Source organism: Condylura cristata, unplaced genomic scaffold (genome assembly GCF_000260355.1).
Source record: "Condylura cristata isolate star-nosed mole 26May11 unplaced genomic scaffold, ConCri1.0 scaffold00002, whole genome shotgun sequence".
NCBI classification, from domain to species: Eukaryota; Metazoa; Chordata; class Mammalia; order Eulipotyphla; family Talpidae; genus Condylura; species Condylura cristata.
The window spans coordinates 86455008-86475544 of NW_004567103.1; the positions used below are offsets into that span (position 1 = coordinate 86455008).

General features: G+C 48.6%; 1 protein-coding gene across 1 annotated transcript in view; it reads left to right on the forward strand.

The window, feature by feature from the left end:
• GYPC (glycophorin C (Gerbich blood group)) overlaps nt 1-20537 on the forward strand; it is a 43095-nt gene that overhangs the window by 20803 nt on the left and 1755 nt on the right. Inside the window, exon 2 of the mRNA XM_004674897.2 lies at nt 19471-19521. Coding sequence (XP_004674954.1) covers nt 19471-19521 — 51 coding nt within the window. The remainder of the gene's footprint in view (nt 1-19470; nt 19522-20537) is intronic.

The following is a 20537-nucleotide window of genomic DNA, read 5'->3' on the forward strand; positions in this document are numbered from 1 at the left end:
GGTTAAAAACATATTTTCTACATAAATTTAAAAAACTGAAATGCCTATTAATCCTTAAAACTTGTAATAATTTATTTTATAACAATTTGTTTTATATAATTACAAAATGATCATTACATAACTTAAGTGAATGTAAGTGGATATATTTAAATACAAAATAAGAAATCATTATTAATAACGCCCATCTCTTTCCCCACACTAACTTCTCCTTCATTCAGTTCTATGCACTCTCCTGCCAGAAACTCAGACTCCAATGCACAAGATTGCCTCTTCACATATGCCCCCTTTGAACCCCCATCTCTTCACACTCACTATTCTTAATGCTGTTGGCCTCTAACCAAGCCCTACCAATCCTTTTTAGCAGTTCCCAAAGGATCTTCTAAAAATGATTTATCCTTTTTTCTTCATTCCCTACATAGCTTCAAAATTTCTAGTGAAACTCTTACCCATTTATTTCTTCTAAGAAAATATCAAGTTTCTTTAGGCTGACCTTTGAGATGTTTCATTGCCTTTTATCCACACCGTGGAATAATAATCACTAATAAGTTTATTAGTGATATTCATTGTGTTGTAATGGTAGAAGAAGTAATAAGACAAGGAAAAAAAGAGTGGAAAATAAACTCAAGATGCTCTGGATTTAATAATTCATATATTTCCTGCCTTTTCATAAAACCAGTTTTATTTCCCAAAACAAAATTAAAAAGTTATCTTGAAAAAGACTCTTAAGTTATTTGAATGTTATAAAAGAAAAAATATAGCTTTGTTACAATATGAAATCATTATGTTTAAAGGATAAATCATTTAACATCTGTACAGTTTTAAGCCATCTGACAATCCTGATAACAAGATCCAACCCTACATCTGGATGACTTTCTGGATAACTGTTTCCACTCTGCTGACTTGTCTAAAAAATTAGTGCTCCCTTCTGACAGAAGAGTAAACTGTGTTTGGCCTTACTCATCTTCCCTTAAGATTTTGTGTTAGAACTTAAACCTACTTTGAAGGGCTAAGATCCCTGAGGAAGAAAAATACATCAGGCCTCTGTCCACATTGGCTGTGTGCAAGCAGCAGGAATGTGAGAGCTCATTTTCCACTTGGTCATTAGATGTTAACCAGTTGTCAGACTTTAACCACACCACCTTCAAAATTCTGAAGTGAAACAAGGCTGTTTGTTGACTTACTTAGATTAGTCCCCAGGGCATTTATCATTTTCTATGAAAGAAACATTTAATTTAGATGGCAGTTGATTTGTGTCATGGGATTTCAACTGACAGAATGAAGAGTTATGTATGTGTTTGTAACTTCTTTGCTTTTCAAAGATTAATGCTGGGGAAATATAAATCACCAGAACTGAACAGGGGGTTGGGAGGGTGGGCAGGGAAGACAGCAGGAGTGTGCTGGTGATGAATTGAGACCTATTATAGAAGATCTTCATCAGCCAGAGAAACAGTGGGGGGTGGGAGGGTAAGAGCAGTGAAGAGAAATGGCATTTCCTGCCCAAGTAGAGACAGAACAGGGCCTTGAATTAGGGCAGGCAGCTTCCTGGTTCTGTTGCCAGGGGCAAAATGAGAGAGTAAACTGACTCTTTCCTGAAATCCCTTTCCTGCCATGATACCCAGAGGACAAAGGAAGACTAATAGCACAGAGAGAACTACTTAGGAAGCCACGATATTACAGAAGATAAGCAAGCACTGCCTGTCCCCTAGATCACTAGAAATGGCCAGTGTGTGTGTGTGTGTGTGAGAGAGAGAGAGAGAGAGAGAGAGAGAGAAGGACCTAACTGGGTCTGTTTTGGGACTTCTGGGACCCATATATGTGTTCCCTTCTCAACAGCAGTGCAAGCTGAGGGCTGAGGGCTGAAGGGCCACATATAGTGGAACCATACCTCACAGTCATGCCTCTGGCTCACAAGTCAGCATCTGTGCTGTGTGTGTACACCAGAACACTGCCTTAAGCACTTCGGGATCATTTTTTCTATAAGGCAGTTACTGATGTGCATTTGTCCTTTATCTTCACCATTTTTTTTTTTATCTTTACCACCAACCCAAGAAATGCATCCCAATAATTAGATCAAAGTGCACCTTCCATTTCCTTATCCCCTTTCAAACAGGAAAAAAAAAAAATCACAGAATTACCACACACATCATCCTCAAATATATAATGCATACGAATGCTCCTGAACCATTCACATCTCATCTCAGGTCATCCTCACACCACCCCTTGGACACATGAGAACAGTGAGGCTCAGAATGCTTCCCAGCATGGGAGAAGGCAGCAGTCCTATTAGAGGCCCACTCTGCTCTGGAGGAGGAAATACATTCTAGAGGGCAGGCTTCCTGCCGCTGGGGCTTCCCTTCCACCTTCGCTGCTGCATCTCTACCCTTCTGGTTAATTCACTGGGGTCCCACATCCTCTGGATGATTCAGTATCCTGTGAGCATGTGCCATGGGAAGGGTTACCATTTGAGCAGACCATACACAACTTTGAAAACCCAGCTTGCCAACTCATCCGCCCTTCTCACACAACAGGACACAGTCCCTTTGTTCCTGCCTGTTAAAATCAGTGAGGTGGGAGCAAAACCATTTCCTCCTCTACTTTGCCCACAGATAAGCCTTCTAGAAACCCACTAACAAAGTGTGGCTGACTAAATCATTGTTATTTACACGTGCAGCCCGATCGAGGACATTTAATCATGTAATTAGGTACCTAATTATGCTGAAAATGTAATTATATGATTTTTTTTTTAAGTAAATTAAGTCCTCCAGAGAAGTGGCAAGGATTAGCACACATGATTCTGCCAGAGAGCAGGACCAGCAAAGCAGGGCACGTGAGTGACTCTGGACACAGGGACCAAGCCATGAGCACGCCCACACGGGCACACACGGGCATGCACGCACATGAGCTCACTGAGGATGCCTCCGTGTCCTCAGAACTCTATAGCGCCATTCTGCACACCAGACTTTAATGAATGACAGCCACTGCTGTCATTGGAAGCCCAGGTACATCTGTGGAGTGACTGTTTAATGGTTGGTGTGGAGCCTCTTAGGGAAGTTATTTATTTAACATGTAAGAGGCAGTTGTGCAGAGAAAAATCATGATAGAAGAGTCACCTGGGATATTTTGGGAGCTATTTTTTATATATCATTTACACATTTTCCTAGCACTGTGTCAGATATCAAGGTATAAAATATAGTCCTGTTCTCTAGTAGCTCATAAATGAGTGCAGACAGACAACTGCACAGAATTTAGCCGTGATTTGAACAAGTTATTCAATAAGCCCCAGTGTGCGGGCTAAATCCAGTGTAACCTGCTTAAGTAGATTCAACTAGCTAAGAATGTTTTCTACATGTTTAGAGGGTTATAGAGAACATAAAAACAAAACAGTGAAACAAAGAGTATGTGTAGCAGAGACCATCTGTGTCCTGCAAAGTCTAAAGTATTTATGAGAAAACTTGTCACACCCTGCAGGAATAATGAAAGGGACTTGCTCTTTGTGGCAGTCAGGGAAGGCTTCTTGGAAGTGACATGATCTGAACTACACAGCAGGGCGGTAGTTTGAAGAGGCTCAGAGCTCCAGCTACCATGCAGTTCTGCCTCCCAATGGCTTTGTTTCTGCCTGTGGCCCACACTCTAGAAATGATGAAGCCGATTTAGAGGATTCTTAATTGAAAATTAGAGTCCAAAGGTTCAGAAATTTCAGGCAGTGGAACTTAGACTAAATCTTTAACCAAAGAACCTTAGCCATTGACCAGAGGTTTCCAGCTGACCTTAACATGAGGCAGGCCAGCTTCTTGAGCCTGTGACTGTCACACCAGTGACTTTAGCCCTTGAATCACCAGAGGGTCCTTCTTGGGGAGAGAGCTGTGGGAGAGAAGAGCACGCAGATAGCTCAAAGAACACACTGGCCTGGCACACAGAGGACACCAGACCCTTATGCCTTCCCTCTGCTTATGCCCATCTCCAGTCAGCTCCTGAACCCAGTCTGCCGCCTCTCCAACTCTCTGCCCACAGGCACCCCAGATTGTGTCTACCCCCACCTCATCTCCTCTGAAAATTCACCTTTTCCTGGCACGGTGGGCCTGGCTGCCCGAGGATGCCACAGACCCTGCTGTTTCTCTCCTGGATTCCCTGGATTCCTGAGTGGAAATAGTGGCCACTTCTGACATATTGCTCCCTAATAACCCCTTTCTTCCAGAAAACCTGCATCCTGTTTTCCTTGGGGTTGTCTCTCTCAAATATCTCCATCTTCATCATCCACACTGTCCTCACATACATACCAGTGACTTATCTCAGCCTCTCTATGGAGCATCAGGCATCAGCTTCCATGGTGAACACTAACAGGCCATTCCTGGACCTCCCAAGTCTTCTCCACCCTCCTCCACTCTCACAGCCGCAGGCCCAGGCAACTTCAAGCCTCAACTCTAGTAACTCCTCAGCCTGTGAGCACCTCAGACCCAACACCCTGACCAACTCCCACTGTCCACCACCCTTGTGCCCTCCACATGCAGCTTAGACTCCACAGTCTGTCATTTAAACCCCTGCATGTCAATTCCTATAAAATATATTTTAAAACCTGGCCTTCCTGGGCTCTCGCTGGTGACGCAATGGGTTAAAACACCACATTATGTAGCTCTCTGAAGCCACTGCAGCACCAGTTCAATCCCCGTCCAGGGAGCTGAACCACATGGTGCAGCAGACCTCTCCTGACATGCCCACTGCTCCCCTCAGCAGTGTACTTCATCAGTCAGCCTGTTCTGCTCCTCACTCTGTCTCTGGTGAATCCTCTCACTTACCACACCTCTGGCCTGTACCCCAGTTCTATAAGCATAAATAAATAAATCTTAAAACAAAAATAAAAACTCTGGCCTTCCTACTAGCGTAGGGGTTAAATCTCAGCACTATCACCGCTACAACCTGAGTTCAATCTCTGGCCAAGGAGGTGACCCACATATGGTGCAGCAGACCTCTCCTATCTCACCCGCTGCTCCTCTCAGCAGTGTATTTCAGTAGCTCTGTCTGTTCTGTTTCCAATTTTGTCCGGGTGAATCATCTCACCCCTGTACCTCTAGCCCGGTTCTTGTATAAATAAATATATATATGTATATAAAAGATGGCTCCTTATATATATATAAAATGGCCCCTTCTCGCTCGGCCATCTTCTTGCCCATCCTCTCGGCCATCCTATCAGCATATCCACCAATCCATATCCATGGCTCTCTTCTGCTCACAGTCCTGCTGCGGCTCCCATCCATACCAGAGTGAGAAGGGGGCCTTGGACAGCTCTGGCAGTTCCCACATGGACCACCACTGGGTATTCTCTAGCCGTGCCTCTGTGACTCACTCATGCTCACTCCGCTCTGGCCACACCTGTTTTTGGCTGTTCCTAAATTAAGCAGGGCTGTTCCCACGCAGGGTCTTTGCACTGCTATCTTCAGTGTCTGAAACGCTCTGCCTAGATACCCATAGGCTTCCCTCAAGTGCTTTCTTCAGTTTTGGTCAAATTCCAGCTGCACTGTGACCCCTTCCTTGGTCACACTATTTGAATTTGCAACTTCCAGCCACGGTCCCTATCCTCTCCCGCCACTTTCCTTAGCACCACCTAATATGCTGTGCAGCATATTTTCATCTTCCCTAGCATGTAAATTCCAGAGGGACAAGAGCTTTCTGTCATTCCTTTTCTCCTCTCCCCTCAGATGTTTTTTTGGTTGAAAGAAAAAGAATTCTTTTGGTCTTTTCTCCTCCTCTTCTACTGGCTCAATCTGGTTACATCTAACTCTTCTGTAGCTGAACTCAAACAGCTGACTGTGATGGATACTGCCCCATTCCACACGCAGACACAAGCTTTCAAACACCCTACCCACACACACAAACACATACACTCACACATACAAAGCATACACACACACCCCTTCGTGCCCTCACCCTTAAACACTCACTCACCTTCACTCACACAAACCCACTTACACCCATCCTTATATAAGCTCACACACCAACACATATAGCCCAGTGACTGGCCCCCCTCAGGGCCATAACCACAGCAAGCCCCCCACACTTCTCTCTCAAGCCTTTTTCCTGTCTCTCCTGTCTCTAACTGCAACATTCCAAAAAAAAAGCTTCACTTCAGTTTATGTCACTGGAAAAAGAGAAACACCTAAAACATCAAAAGCAGGTACAGAAATTATTTTGAGGAACTTTGCTTTAAAGGGGAGCAGAGGGCCCTCCCTGGTGGCGCAGCGGGTTAAAGCACAGCACTGAGAAGCTAAAGCCACTTCCGCATGAGTTCGATCCCCGCCTGCCCCGGAGGTGACCCACATGGCTAGGCAGACCTCTCCTGACCCGCCCGCTGCTCCCCTCAGCAGTGTACTTCGTCGATCTGCCTGTTCTACTCCCCACTCTGTCTCTGGTGAAGCCTCTCGCCACCCCTGAGCCTCTGGCCTGTACCCCAATTCTGTATGTACAAATAAATAAATCTTAAAAAAAAAAGGGGAGCAGAGAGAGGGGCTGGACTTGGAGAGAGAAGCAGTGTCAGAGAGGTTTTCTTTTCTGTTTGCAGAAGGTGTGCTTCGGGGTGACCTGATGGAGGGGACAGTTTGGTGATGCAGGTGGGGCGGGAGGGGGAGGAAATGTCAGCAGTGACATTCAGGGCTCCTCAGGACCAGATGGGGTTTAGTACATACACAGGGGCCAGAGCACTGGGAGATGGCCCATGCCGCAGAGGAAGCTGTGACCGTGTGGACTGAGCCCACAGGGATCCTGCACTGGCCGCAGCCAGCTCTCGCGGTTCCCTCTGACTCACTGCCTGCCTCTTCTGTCCCACTCCAATGCCAGTCCTCCTCCTCTCCCAGCACCCACTCTTGCCATTTCTTCATTCATGCTAGCCAGGAGAGGTCTTGTCCAGCCCACGGCTGTGAGTGCCACCAATGTCCTGGAGACCCTTTCCCCTCCTCTCCACCAAGCTCCAGGCTCCCTGCCCTATAGCCAGCCTACTCTAGTGCTGCCCAGCACAAGTCCTTCCTTGGCACCCACCCCCCAGGTACAGCTCCTCCCCCAGGCTTCTGCTCCCACAGAATCACAACCCCATCCTACTTGCTCAGGGCAAAACCCTGACTGCTTTCCTTGTATGTACATGCTCTTCATCCATCCATCGGCAAATCCTACTGGCCCCACTAAGGATAAATCCGAAAATCTTACCTTTCCTCAGTACTCTTACTATACTGGTCAGAGACTCTCAACTAGGCGAGAAGTCAGAGGGATTCCTCAAGTCTTTAGGAAAATACTCAAATCTGGGACTCCTTGAGAGAAGGACACCATGACTCTTTCCAGAAGTGACTCTCCAGAAGTGAGGCTGTGGGCTGAGGCTGTTTCTCTTAAACAGCTTCAGAGTCTTCTCAGAGAGGGCCAGCTTCCCCGTTTCCACCTGCAGAAGAAGGCTCTCAGTGAGGTCATTTAGGCTCAAGCCATCAGAAGAATTTCTCAGTTCACAATGGCAGCCTCTCATCCCCCACAAATACTCTTCAGTGGAAGTGGAACTATCGGCTGTAAGCCCCTCCCTGCCAGGTGTGCAAACTCATCCCGCATGTACAGTCAGTGACAGTCCAGTGGTGGCCTGTGGAAGATGCTGCAGACCCTGGCTGGAGTGAGGGTGTAACAGGCAGGCCAAATGGGGGAGGGACCTGCCAGGACCTTCTGGAGCGAGACTGTCAAGATTCCAGCAGACCATAGACAGGTTTGAAAGCCTAGTCTAGTCCTTGAGCTTAAAAGAAGTGTGTGATTTGGTAGATGGCTTGGAAGGTATGAACAGTGATATATTAGGAAAAAGCAGTATCTCTCATAACTCCCTTTACCACCCAAAGCCCCCACTCAAGCTGTGGACTGTACTATCTTTCGTTCCTCTTCCTAAGACTTGTTTTGGCACATTTGACATACTTCCTAGCTAAGTATCCTGCTCCTTTTCCTTCCACTGTAACCATTTTCCTGTCACTACAGATCCCTTTGCACCACTTCAGTGGTGGCATGATAGTCTAGATACGAGTACACTGTGATTTACATAGCCAGTTCCCTAATGTGGACCATTAAGATTGCTCTCTTTTTTATTTTCCATTTTAAAACGAATTGCAGTACAGTTTCCCTAGCATCGATTTTTGTTTTCATTTCAGATTATTTCTCTAAGATCAATTACTAGAAATGATTTTTCTTGATTCACAGGGTGAGACAGGGTAGTACATGGATGCCTTAAAGGTGCCTTTTTTTGAGGACCTTACTTTGACCAAGGCTATGTCAGCCTCATTAACAATAGCAATAACACTGCCTACTACTCACAAGAAACCCATGGTGGGCTTTCTGTGCTTGAGGAAACTGGGTCCAGGAGCCCACCCATTCCCACCCAATCCCATCACTCCCACCCACCCCTGCAGCAGACTGAGAGTGACTGCAGGCCTGTGTTAGCTCTGCTCTCACCCCTCCCCCAGCCGCTCTAGCCAGCCCCAGGGCCAGTGGTGCTTTCTGCAGGGTCTGCAGGCAGCATCGGGTCCTGAGGTCCTGAGCAGGACACCGACACACACTTGAGGTCTACAAGTAGGAATGTCCAAGTCATCCACGTTCCAGTCACTCCCGGTGGCACTCGGAGTTGGGAAGCCAAGCAAACTCTGATTGGGCCAGGCAGTCACTTTTGGGCTCCTCAGACTGTCTCCAGGTATCCATTTGTTGTGCTACGTAGGTACACAGACATCTTCCTTTGGGGAAGAGCTTCCTGCTGAATCCAAAGCCCAGGGGACCTTAAAGCAGCCATCAGTGGCTGTTTTCCCTCCAGTAAGTCTGAGTTACTGAGCATACAAATCATATCCATGGGGCAGCTGAAAACGCCTTCAGAATGTGCAAAGAATAATGTTGAGGATACTGCCCTTCCCCACCAATCATTGTTCAAACATTTGAGCCCACACAGCACCCCTGCTCCCTCACTATGCAGTCATAGAGCAGTCAGGGGGACTGGCAGAAGTGACAGATTCTCACTTCCCACTGTGCCACGTCTCTACTGCACCAGTTGGCTCTGAAAAAGAAGGAGACCAAGCTGAAGCTGAGGCTGGAGTAGCTGTGATTGTGGCTTCTTGCTTGCATTGCTGAGAGGGGGCCAGGCCCCAAATTCTATGGTCTGGAGTCTAACAACCTCCTGGCCAAGGACAGTAAGCAATGACAACATCTGGGCTGGGCCTCAAGGACCTTAATCCCTGAGTCTTAAGCACAGTGACTGAAAGGGCAGCATCTGAGCCCCTGGAGAGGCGTCGGAAGTGCCAATCTTGAGGCTGAGGTAGGTAGTGGGCAGGAGTGGGGTGGTGATCAAGTGTGGTGTGACCAGTCCCCCAGGCAATTCTTTATTTTTTTAAGATTTATTTATTTATGCATACATGTACTGAAGTATAGGCCAGAGGTGTGAGAGGGTTCACAAGAGACAGAGTTGGATTGACTGAAATTACACTGCTGAGGGGAGCAGCAGGCGAGCCAGAGGAGGTCTGCTGTGCCATGTGGGTGACCTCCCTGGTCAGGGATTGAACTTGTGCAGCAGTGGCTGTGCTTTAACCCACTGTGCCACCAGGGAGGGTCCCCTCCAGGAAATTCTGATGGGCAACTTTGAGTACAACTGCCTGGAAAATTCTGCCCTTACAGTAGGTGTAACCCTTCCTGAGAAGCAATGCAGACCACTCAAATAAACAGTGAGACTCATAGGGTGTTTAACGCCTTCCCTCCTCCAGGCCTTGCATTTTGTCTTAGCAGATGGTGAATACATTATCCTACTTTAGCCATAATTCAGTCAATTCCCACTTCATAGTGACCTGCTCCCTGCGCCCCCCAAAATGAAGCAGCAAAATCTGAAGTGTGTCCCCTCCTCAGTGGGCCATAGGTCTTGGGTACTTGTTTCCTGTCACATGTACATGAATGTCCGTTGAGGACAGACCCTTTACCTTGAGAACAAGGGTAATCCCTTTGCTAGGGAATTCCTTTACCCTGGACCAGAGGCAGAGTCAAGGAGGTACCTGGCCCACAGCTCCCACAGATAAGAGCCTGTCCTTCACTTGACAGTAGCTCTTGTTGGGACACAGTGGAAAATTCCCCACCATGCTTTTTTTAAAAAACAAGATTTCTTTATGCATACAGAACTGGGGTACAGGCCAGAGGTACAGGGTCAGTGAGAGGATTCACCAGAGACAGAGTGGGGAGCAGAATAGACAGATCAGCGAAATACACTGCTGAGGGGAGCAGCAGTTGGGTCAGGAGAGGTCTGCCGGGCCATGTGGGTCACCTCTGGGGTGGGGATCGAACTCATGCTGAAGTGGCGTTAGCTTCTTAGTGCTGCACTTTCACCCGCTGCACCACCAGGGAGGGCCTCAGCATCAGATGTTTTAGCAGAAGAAAAATTCAGTTTAGCAACATGCACACAGGTAATGTACATAGGTTATGAAGATTCCACTGCATCTTGACCTAAGAGAGGACAGAGTTTTAATCAAGAACTTAGGAAGGAGGTAGGGTCCTGGGCATCAAGGAGAGAGAGAGTGGTTTCACACTACAAAGGGGATAACATGTTTGTTTTGTTTTGTTTCAAAGATTTATTTATGCATACAAGAACTGGGGTGCAGGACAGAGGCATGGGGAGAGTGAGAAGACTCACCAGAATCAGAGTGGAGAGCAAAACTGAAGGAATGACTGAAAATACACTGCTGAGGGGAGTAGCGGATGGGTCAGGAGATGTCTGCTGCATCATGTGGGTCACCTCCCTGGTCGGGGATCCAGCTCATGCTGCAGTGACTGTTAATAGCTTCACAGTGCTGAGACTTGTGACACCAGGAAGGCCTCAGGATGACGTGTTTCTCTACAAATTTAGATGGATCTCTCAGACAGAGAGGGTGTTTCTACAGATAACCCTTCTGCATAGCACCCCAGTCTTCATTCTTCCAAACTGTTCAGATGTTTTCCTCAGCTAGGAGAAGGGCTACAGCTTTTCCTTAGCCTCTAAAGTCTCAAGTCACCTCAATTCTAAATCCACATGCAAGAGTGGGAGTCGTAAGGAAGCCAGTCCTGGACATCTTGAGGCCTATCCCAACACCTTCACACTCTCCAATAGCTCCATCTATCCCAAGATCAGGTAAAAAGATACCAAATAGCAAGCAAAATAGCCTCGGATGAGGGAGGGAACCAGAAAGTACAGGAAGCAGGAGAGTTTAGACGGAAGTGCAGTGAGCTGAAGCAGAGAACTGCTGCAGGGCGGAAGAGGCAGATGGCTGCCTCCCTTGGGAGTGAGCTGTGTCAGGACATCTGAGCTCATTCCAGCCAGGTGAACATAGGGCTTAAAATCTAGGCTAGATCTGAGGCTAGTGGAGCAACAACGAGCTGCAGAACTGGCAGTGAGAACCAAGCCCACATCCCAGCTGCTGCTTGGCCCTGCTGAGCAGAGTAAGGAAGAGAAGGACATCAGTTGGGGAGCAGAGCCACCCCATAAAGGACCTTGCAGTCAGCTCCACACAGAGAGCAGATGTTGTACAAACCACATAGCACCCAGGCGATTACCCCTGTGCACATGGATGGGACAGCTCCCATCTGTCTCCCCTGCTGAGACTGGTCCCCAACCTTGGTCAGAGATGGATGTGGTGGGCTCTCTGGCTGCAGCTAAGCGTCCGGAGTCTCTCCTCCTGAACATCAATCCTCTTTTTTTTTTTTAAGATTTATTTATTTGTACAGAACTGGGGTACAGGCCAGAGATGCGGAGGGTGAGAGGATTCACCAGAGACAGAGTGGGGAGCAGAACAGGGAGATCAACGAAGTACACTGCTGAGGGGAGCAGCGGGCGGGTCAGGAGAGGTCTGCCGCGCCATGTGGATCTCCTCTGGGGCAGATAGGAATCGAACTCATGCGAAAGTGGCTTTAGCTTCTTAGTGCTGTGCTTTAACCCGCTGCACCACCGGGGAGGGCCATCAATCCTCTCTTAAGGACTCAGTTCTTTTCCAATATGAAGGTTGAAGATTTGATAAAAAGACAGGTGCAAGTTAGAGATTAAATAGCCGAGTCTCCTCTCTTATTGTGATGAGGCCACGCCAACAGTTTCAAGTCTAAATTTTCTCTGCCTTTGAAGAACACATGTATTAAGCTCCTTTTTGGAGGCCTTAGCATGGTCTTCAGACTAAAGTTCTTCAGTTGCCTACTAAGACCAGACACCCCTTCGAGCCTCTGCACCCCTTGACAGGCCAGATGTTGATCAAGTCCCAAGTAGCTTTCCCAGCAACCACCCTCTCCCCAAGAACCCAACCCAGAAGGCTGACTGATCTTCACAATGCTTCTTACAATCCTGTTGTTTCTTTCAACTTTAAGTTTCATCTCAAAATCCTAAAGCAGGGTGTGTCTGCTGGGCATGGGTGAAAGGGGACAGTGGTTTTCCCCTCCTTCATCTAAGGAAACCAAAGCTGACAAGTCTCTCCTCCTACAGGAGAAACCCCACCTTGCCCGTAGGGGTAAGTGGCCACTTCACTTTGTTCAGCTGACCCTTGTTTCATAAGAGGTGGAGAAAAAAGTTTCCCTTAACTCTCTGGCTTCTCTTGGCAATCAGATTTCATCAGGCTAATTAGTAGAACAAATTGAATTACCTCTGGAGACTCTATTTGCATTGTAGATTCTAAAACCAGTGGGACATAAGGATCAAGGACTGTGCTAGAGGCCCAGGGCTTCCAGGAGAGAAGCCTGGACCTGGAGCTAGGAGAAGGCAACCCCTATTGCTACAGGTCAGGGAGAGGGGCACCACTGAACCCCCAAACCTGCCTGCTCCAAATCGGTTCTGCCACCCGCCGCCTCAAGACAAAACATAAAACTTTAATACAGTGAGTATACAACACAGAAAACAAAGAATATAATGTCGAAATCAAACACCTGAAGTTACCCATCCCCTCGTGGACAAAAGTCAACCCAAAAGGGATTGCCCCTAAGCAAGGCCTGAAAACCGCCACAAGACTAAAGCACCTTCTGTCCGGGACCCATGGAAAAGGGTCAGAAATGACCAGACAGTCTGGGAGGAAAAGAGAAAAATTAAAATCAATATAACCACTGCCATAGTCACCTCCCCACGGGTCTCTCACCCACATCTCTTTAACCAGTCCTGGGTCAGGAAACAAGCACGGCTTCTTCCTCACATGATTGCTGCTCCATGTGGCTTCCTCAGGTCTCCTTCTGGCTCGCCATCCAGCTTCCTTCTTTCTCTCCAGATTCCTTCCTTCCCCTTTTCTCTGCTCAGCTCCACCCTCCTTCTGGGTGTGGCAGAGAACCTGGAACTTCCCCTTTTCCTGGGGACCACTTGTTACACTATGATGAGGCTCTGTTGCTGTGTGATTGCCCTGCCACAGAGATGGGGTGCTTTAAGAGAAACACTATTCCTGGTGATAACTGAATTCAGGCTAAGATTCCCAACTTCTATTCTTCCAAGTTGTTCAGCTTGAAATGATCCATATGCTAAAGTGACACAGTTTGGGGAAGCCTATCTGGGCATGTTGGGGTGACTTAGCCTTGGGGTGACTAAGGCTGCATCTCCCCAACCAAGTCATAAGTTCCCAAGACCTGTAAGCCTGGGCTTGGATTATTGCTAATGACTCACTGAACATTGGCTGATTTGCAAGAGTGATGTGTAGTGGTAAAAAACTATCTGTTCATTTCTTTGGGGTATTCTGAGACCATCTCTCCCTCTGTTATAGCTTGACTGTTGCATCCTTCCAGGGAGCAGAACAAAAGCCATCAAAGAAAAGCAGATGCATTTGACCTTTTTCCTAGCAAAAGTCAGTAAATAGATTTCAGCTGCCAACATTTCACTTGCACGAGGACGTTGATGCCAGATTCTAGAGCAGGAAGAAGAGATTTGAATGTGAGCCAAGGAGAACTTTCTGTGACCACAGAATTTCCGGCCCCTGCCCCAGTGTCTGTCCTCCTCCCAAACCCAAAGCAGGCTCACACAAGCATTGCCTCCTGAGACCACTTGTGAAGTGATTTTTCCGACAAAACTGTAGTTTCCTTGAAATGCTCTCAGTCAACAGCATAGAGCCTCGCCTGCCCTGGTCTGCCCTCACTGCTGTCCTCTCCGCTGTCATGGCACAACCCTCCAGGGGCTCCATGACAAACCCATTTTCCTTCATGATTTTTTTTTAAGGATTTATTTATTTGTGCATAGAGAATTGGGGTACAGGCCAGAGGCTCAGGGGTGGCGAGAGGCTTCACCAGAGACAGAGAGGGGAGCAGAACAGGCAGATCGATGAAGTACACTGCTGAGGGGAGCAGCAGGCGGGTCAGGAGAGGTCTGCCAGGCCATGTGGTCACCTCCAGGACAGGCAGGGATTGAACTCATGCGAAAGTGGCTTTAGCTTCTTAGTGCTGTGATTTAACCCGCTGTGCCACCAGGGAGGGCCTCCCTTCATGATTTTAATCTTCCTCTTCTCAAAGCACCTTACCCTTCCAGTCTGAAACCATCCTCACTCTTCACTCAAAGGAAATTCACTATCTGAGAGTCCTCTGCTAGTTCCCGAATTCTTCCTCTGGGCCACTGGAAGATGGGAGACAGGAAATGGATGCTTCTTGCCCTCCCTGAGGCAAAGGAAAAATCCATTAGAGATGGCCCAGATTAGAGATGGCCCAGAGGTGTGGCCTCAAAGCCTTTGGGGAAGAAGAGAACACCTTCCTCTGTACTACTGCATACAGAGGAGGATGAACATGTGTCCTGGGGACCCTCTGAGACACACTACCAAGGCCACGTCAGGAGCCAGCTGCCATTAGAGTCCAAGGTTCTGTTAGCTGTACCCAAGCTGCACCCAAGCTGCCAGCTGGCAGAGAATGTCTCCTGTGCATCCTGCTGCCTCCTGGGATGCTGCCTTTGACCAGACAACAGGCAGTAGAACACCCCTGTAGGCATCTAGAGCCAGCAGGGACTGGCTGCAGCCAGATGCAGTTTCCACAGGAGAAAAGCCAGGCCTGTCCTTGAGGCCTCCTGAGGCTTGCAGCAGCTGGCGCCTAAAAAGCTGGTACATTTTAGTGGAAGGACCCCAAGTTAGAACACAGGCTCTCCCTTTCCTGGATGTGAGAGCTCAACAAGTCTTTTGATTTCTCTGAGTGAGCACTTTATTATCTGTGACTTAGAGAAGGAAAGCCCTTTCCTCACAGAAGGATTAAGTGAGGAGTTAAGTGGCAACTTGGCCCAGACATTCACCCAGGGCCCCGTGTTCCCCTTTCTCCTAGTCTTGTGTGCCTGAGCCCCCAGGACTGGCATCACTGCCACAGTCAGGGCAGTGTCCTTCCCACACCCAGGCTGCCCAAGCCCTCCATGGGTGCCTCCCTCGACCTGCCTCGCTGCTCCTTCCGCTGCACCCTGGGAGGTGGTGACGCCCCAGGGTGAGTTTGGAAACAGGAAGGTCTGTGAGGCCCAGTCCTTTCCTTTCTTCTTCCTCTCAGGATCCACTTGCTCACAGGAAGCATCTGCGGTCCCTGCTCATGCTCTTGTGGGGAATCCTGCAGCTGTGTGGCCACACAGGGTTCAGAAACCCAGAGCAGACACATGACTACTTTTGGGCTACTTTTTCACATTTGCCCAGGCTGAAGGGTGTTTGGTTCTCTCCCTGTCTGCTCTGCTGGACCTGAGAGTGGGCTCCTCGAACCCAGCCCTTCTGAAAGCATTGTCTGAGTCATGGTCTCCTATCTGCAAGAGACACAGATAGACATGCTTGTGACGTGTGTGTCAGCAAATCCGCTCTACCACAAATACTCCCCTCATGACTGCACAGGTCACCTGAGGCTCGCTAAGCTACGCCTTGTCCACCTCACCACACCCCAAGCTCTATTTCTCATCTGTCTTGGTCTTTATCTTCCTTCTCCCTCTTTGTCTCTGTCTTTCCATCTCTCCCACTCTTGCTCCTCCCACTCTCCTCCCACCACATATCTCTATCTCCTACTCCCTCTTTGTCTATCTCCCCCTCTCTGCCTCTCTCCCTCCTCCTCACCTCTACACCATGACACACCTGTGAGTTGGCACCAGTTGTTTAACAAATGCTTCCATGATAACCCACCTGCCACTGTCCCTGTCACCCAGGAAACCCACAATCAGCCCCTGTAATCAGACTCGCTTGCCCTCTCTCAGCACCTGCCCTGGCCCCTTGCAGTGATTGTGGGCAACACAGATGCTCCAACCATGTGTTGGTACACTGTCCACCTGAACACCCCTACAGGTCCATGCCAGTGTGCCAGCCCCATGTGGGCTCACAGTGGCTGTGAGCTGGGCACTTGGGTGACTGGTGTTGAATTGGGTACAAACCAAAGTGATAATATGAATTGAAATCAAAGCAGTGACTACAACCGAGCAAACACCTCTTGGAACTACAGACCATGTAGTTTTCTGCAGAATATATAAAATATGTCACCCATATATACATATATCATTTAAAATTCCTACAAGTTGGGTATTATTACCCTTGCTTATAAATCTATGAAAACTATAGCCAATCAATATTGAATATTTTGCTGAATGCACTGCTGTTAAATCTGAACCCACAAACTGTCCTCACAATGATGTGGACAGTTTGATCCTGGTTCCTCCATAGGGACTCAGCTTTCACATAATAGCCAGCAATGCTTATTCAGTACCAGGGGCCCCCTCTAAGGCTGGCACAGAGTTGTGAGCAAGAGGAGCATGGTTTGGGGGTGCAGAGCTTTCTCTTGGTGTGGTAGGGGCAACCACCTAATGGAAACTAGGAAAGGAAAACATGGGGTCCCTAGGTCTCTTCAGAAGGGGTCGGGGCCTCTCATGTTTGTCCACCCTAAGAGAAAAATGGTTGTCACTTTCTGATAGCAGACCCACACCTGCCATGAATGGTCCCTCATTCTGTAACACATGCCCGGCTCCTGTGCCCACAATGATCCATCCTAACCCCACCACAGACTTGCCTTTCAAGCCCAGCAAGGGCCTCCTGGGCAGGAACTGAGCTCCCTCCAACTAGCCTTTTCTATATACACCACATCATGGCTATTGGTTGAATGGATTAAATAGCATAATGGCAGTCTTTCACCCACCATCTGCAGATCCAGGAGAGCAAAAATGGAGGCTTCTGGATCCTTGGTGTCATGGGTAACAAGGAGAAAGTGGTGAGCACCTTCAGGAACACTGACATGATTGTATAGCAAACTCCTCATCCTTCAAGGGCCAATCCTGAAATAACTGCTCTAGGAAGCCTCCCACCCCAGCAACTCTTCATTCTGAGTGTACATCAGTAGTCCCCTGGTACCACAGATTGCTGGTTCTCAGCCCCAGCAGGTCTAGGGTAGGGCCTAGAAACTAGCATTTCTAGCAGATGCCCAGAGAAGGCTGCTTGTCCATGGGTCACACTCTGGGAACTGCTGTCTCACTTCCTTCCCTCTTTCCAAGACAGAGCTTCCTCCTCTGTCCAGTTCAGACCTAGGTGTCAGTTCTGGTCCTTACTTTGGGATCATTCACACCAAGCAACTTGTATATATTCAGCTCTTCTCAGCTGAAGGGGTGCAGGGCAAGGGTAGCGGACCCCCTCCATGGCCTTGAATTCCAAGGGAGGCCAGGCTGCTCCCATCCCATAGGCCTGGCCAGAATTTCTAGTGTTCCCAACACAGGCTTGGGAACAGGAACCTAAACACGTCAGGAAATTCATTCAAGGGATTCCAGCAGTACCTTGACTGGTCCTTAACCAGTTACCTGCCTGTCAGTGCCTGTCAAGTGTAACACACCGGCTGGAGGCCTCAGGCTTGAATTAGTTGACTCCTAACTCTCACAAGAGTAATATGAGCCAAGAAACGCCACAGCACTTCTTTGGAACTCAATTTCCAAATCTGTGAAACGGGAATAAGAGAAGTGCTATGAATGGGATAGTCATAGGGACAACATGAGTTAAAACATCTCAAATACTGGTAGGCAGGTGCTAATTGTTTTAACAGAAGAGGAAATAACAGTCCCTGCTTCCCCTGGCAGCTGGTTTTCCCCTGGAAAATTCCGAAGGGCAGTTCTGGGAATTGAACCTTGGTAAACATCCATGCTGATTGAAACAAGACTGTTCTTTCTTACTGAACGGTGTGGTGCTTCATAAGCAAGTAAGGTCTAGGAACCCAGGGACAGAATCCATTCATTCACACATGCATACACTTATTCATGTAATCACCTATTCAGTAGACATTAAATAAGCACCTACTATGTGCTTAACACTACATCACTACATCACAGCCTCAATCACAATGTCCCACATGCGTGAGGCCTTCCTACCCATTCTGACTCAGGACTGTGTGAGAAGCATCTCCTCTACCCTCACTCCAGGCCTACTCTTCTCTGTGGCCAGAGACCTTGTTGTATTCTCCTCGTGCCTCCAGGCTGCGTACTGACCCCAGGCCTTATAGCCCAGCTCTCTCCTCTGGGTCCCCAGCCTGGAGCCTCCACTCCCCTCCCACCACTGCCCTCCTGAGATCTGGCACCAACAGTTTCTTATCAGAAAGCAGCATCTGGCAGCCTCACTGGGGAGAATGACCTCATCACACTATAATTAAAGTGATTATCTGAGAGGAAATGACTATTATGAAGCAGGCTTCTCTGCTTTAATATGCATAGCTATTGCAGTGGGAGCATGGGATTTCCATGTTAACACTGATATTTCCATGGTCTGATAAATCCTTCTCCCCACCCATCTCCCAGAGGAGAAAAACATTCTGTGCAATGGCTCCAGGAACCATACAGGTCCCTGAACTCCTTGACACCCCAGTCCCCGGCCAGGCCAGTGAGCTCCAGGAGAACTCACTCTGTGCCTGAAATAGCACCTCAGACAACCTTCCCACAGAAGAGCAGCTGCAAAGACCTTAACTGGGGCACAGGGAGGAAACTCCAGACAGAAACAGGCTTCTCCAGGACAGAAAAAAGGCCGTCCCAAAGGGAGAACCTCCTGCAAGTCCCGAAGTCCCAGCCAACCATGGATGGGCGCTGCCATCTCGGCACCCCAACTTCAGTGTCCTACCTGTGAAATGGGTGAATAATGCCAGAGACCTCCTGGGAGTGCTGTGAAGACTTTGTGTACCATAGAGGGAAGGTAACTTACCCAGCATGTGGCATGCCCATGCTGGGTCTCCACAGAGACGGAAAAACTGAGGCCTTGAGAGGGAGGTGCTCCTTGCACTAACCATGTGTGCCTGCCATCATGCCTGTGGGGGATGTCTGTTGGTTTCTGCCAGATGCAGGAGCCGCTCTCACCAGATCAAGGAGGCAACAGGTAGTCCCTGTCCAGCACAGGTCGGCATTAGCTGGGACGCTGTGCACCCCGTGAATGACCTGTTAACCTGCTGCCTGTTCAACCCTGGCCTCGCCACAGAACTGTATGTGTGAGCAGAGGGTGAGGCCCAGTGGAGGAGCTAATGTGCTGGGCTCTTCCCCTCTTACCTTCTGCTATTTTGTTCTGTTCACAGTACCTGACCCTGGGATGGCCTCCACCGAGACGGACATCGCTATCATTGCAGGTGAGCTGTCCTGGGGCCGCAGGTAGCTGGGGACTGAGAAGCATTCAGGGCCTCACACAGGTGAGAGTGCAAGCTAGCAGTCTCCCTCCCTCAGAGAAGTCTATGAATGTGGACTGGAAGAGTCTGTGCCTGTAATGAAAGGCCCACACAGCACCCCATAGGTGAGGGTGAGGAGAGGACAGACAAGGCACACGGGTCAAGACTGCAGATCCACAGGAATTCAGAAGCTGCACAGGGGGCTGTGAGGGCGGCTGAGGGACTGGGTGGTCTGGCCAGGCCTGCTTGCGTCCCTGTCCTCTGTCTCTCTCATCCCCCACTGTTCCTGGCAGGGCTCCTGTCCTCATCCCTCCATCCTAAAGGAAATCTGACCCTGCCTTAGCTCTATTTCCTATCTTGTGTCATCACCCCAAACTATTTCAGGAACCACTAAGCTTGGGAGGTAGTTTGCTTATTAATTCTTTGGGATTCACTCCGGGCTTGTCATTACTAACTCAAAGAACCTTTACAGATAGAGAAAGAAGGGCAGGCAATAAAGATGCCTGTCTAATTCCATTTATCCAGACATTGTCCAACTCTCTGGAACACTGCACCTGGTATCTTTTAATTAGACAATATTATAAATGTGATGATGACAGCAATGTCCACACTTGAAGTAAAGGTTCAAGAATTGTTCCGAGGCTTCAGAGTAAATGCTTGAATTTGAACTTCCAACCTCACAAGAATGCCCTCCTTAGCCACAAAAATGCCCCCTTCTCCACTCCTCATCCCTGAGTGATCTGACTCCCAGAGCCAAGACCTTCCTCCTGACCCCTTCTGAGTGCCATTCCCACCAACATTTGCAGGGTATCTGCAAACATGCCCCCTCCAGTGCTTTGCTGAAAGCCCCCCTCCACACTACCTGGCAGACTCAAAGGGCTCACCCCAGGAGAGCTTGGGAGCTTGGGGGAGGGGGTGATGAGCACAACCCATATTTCACACCACACCCAGGCAGCCAGCTAATCCAGTTTCTCCTGTCT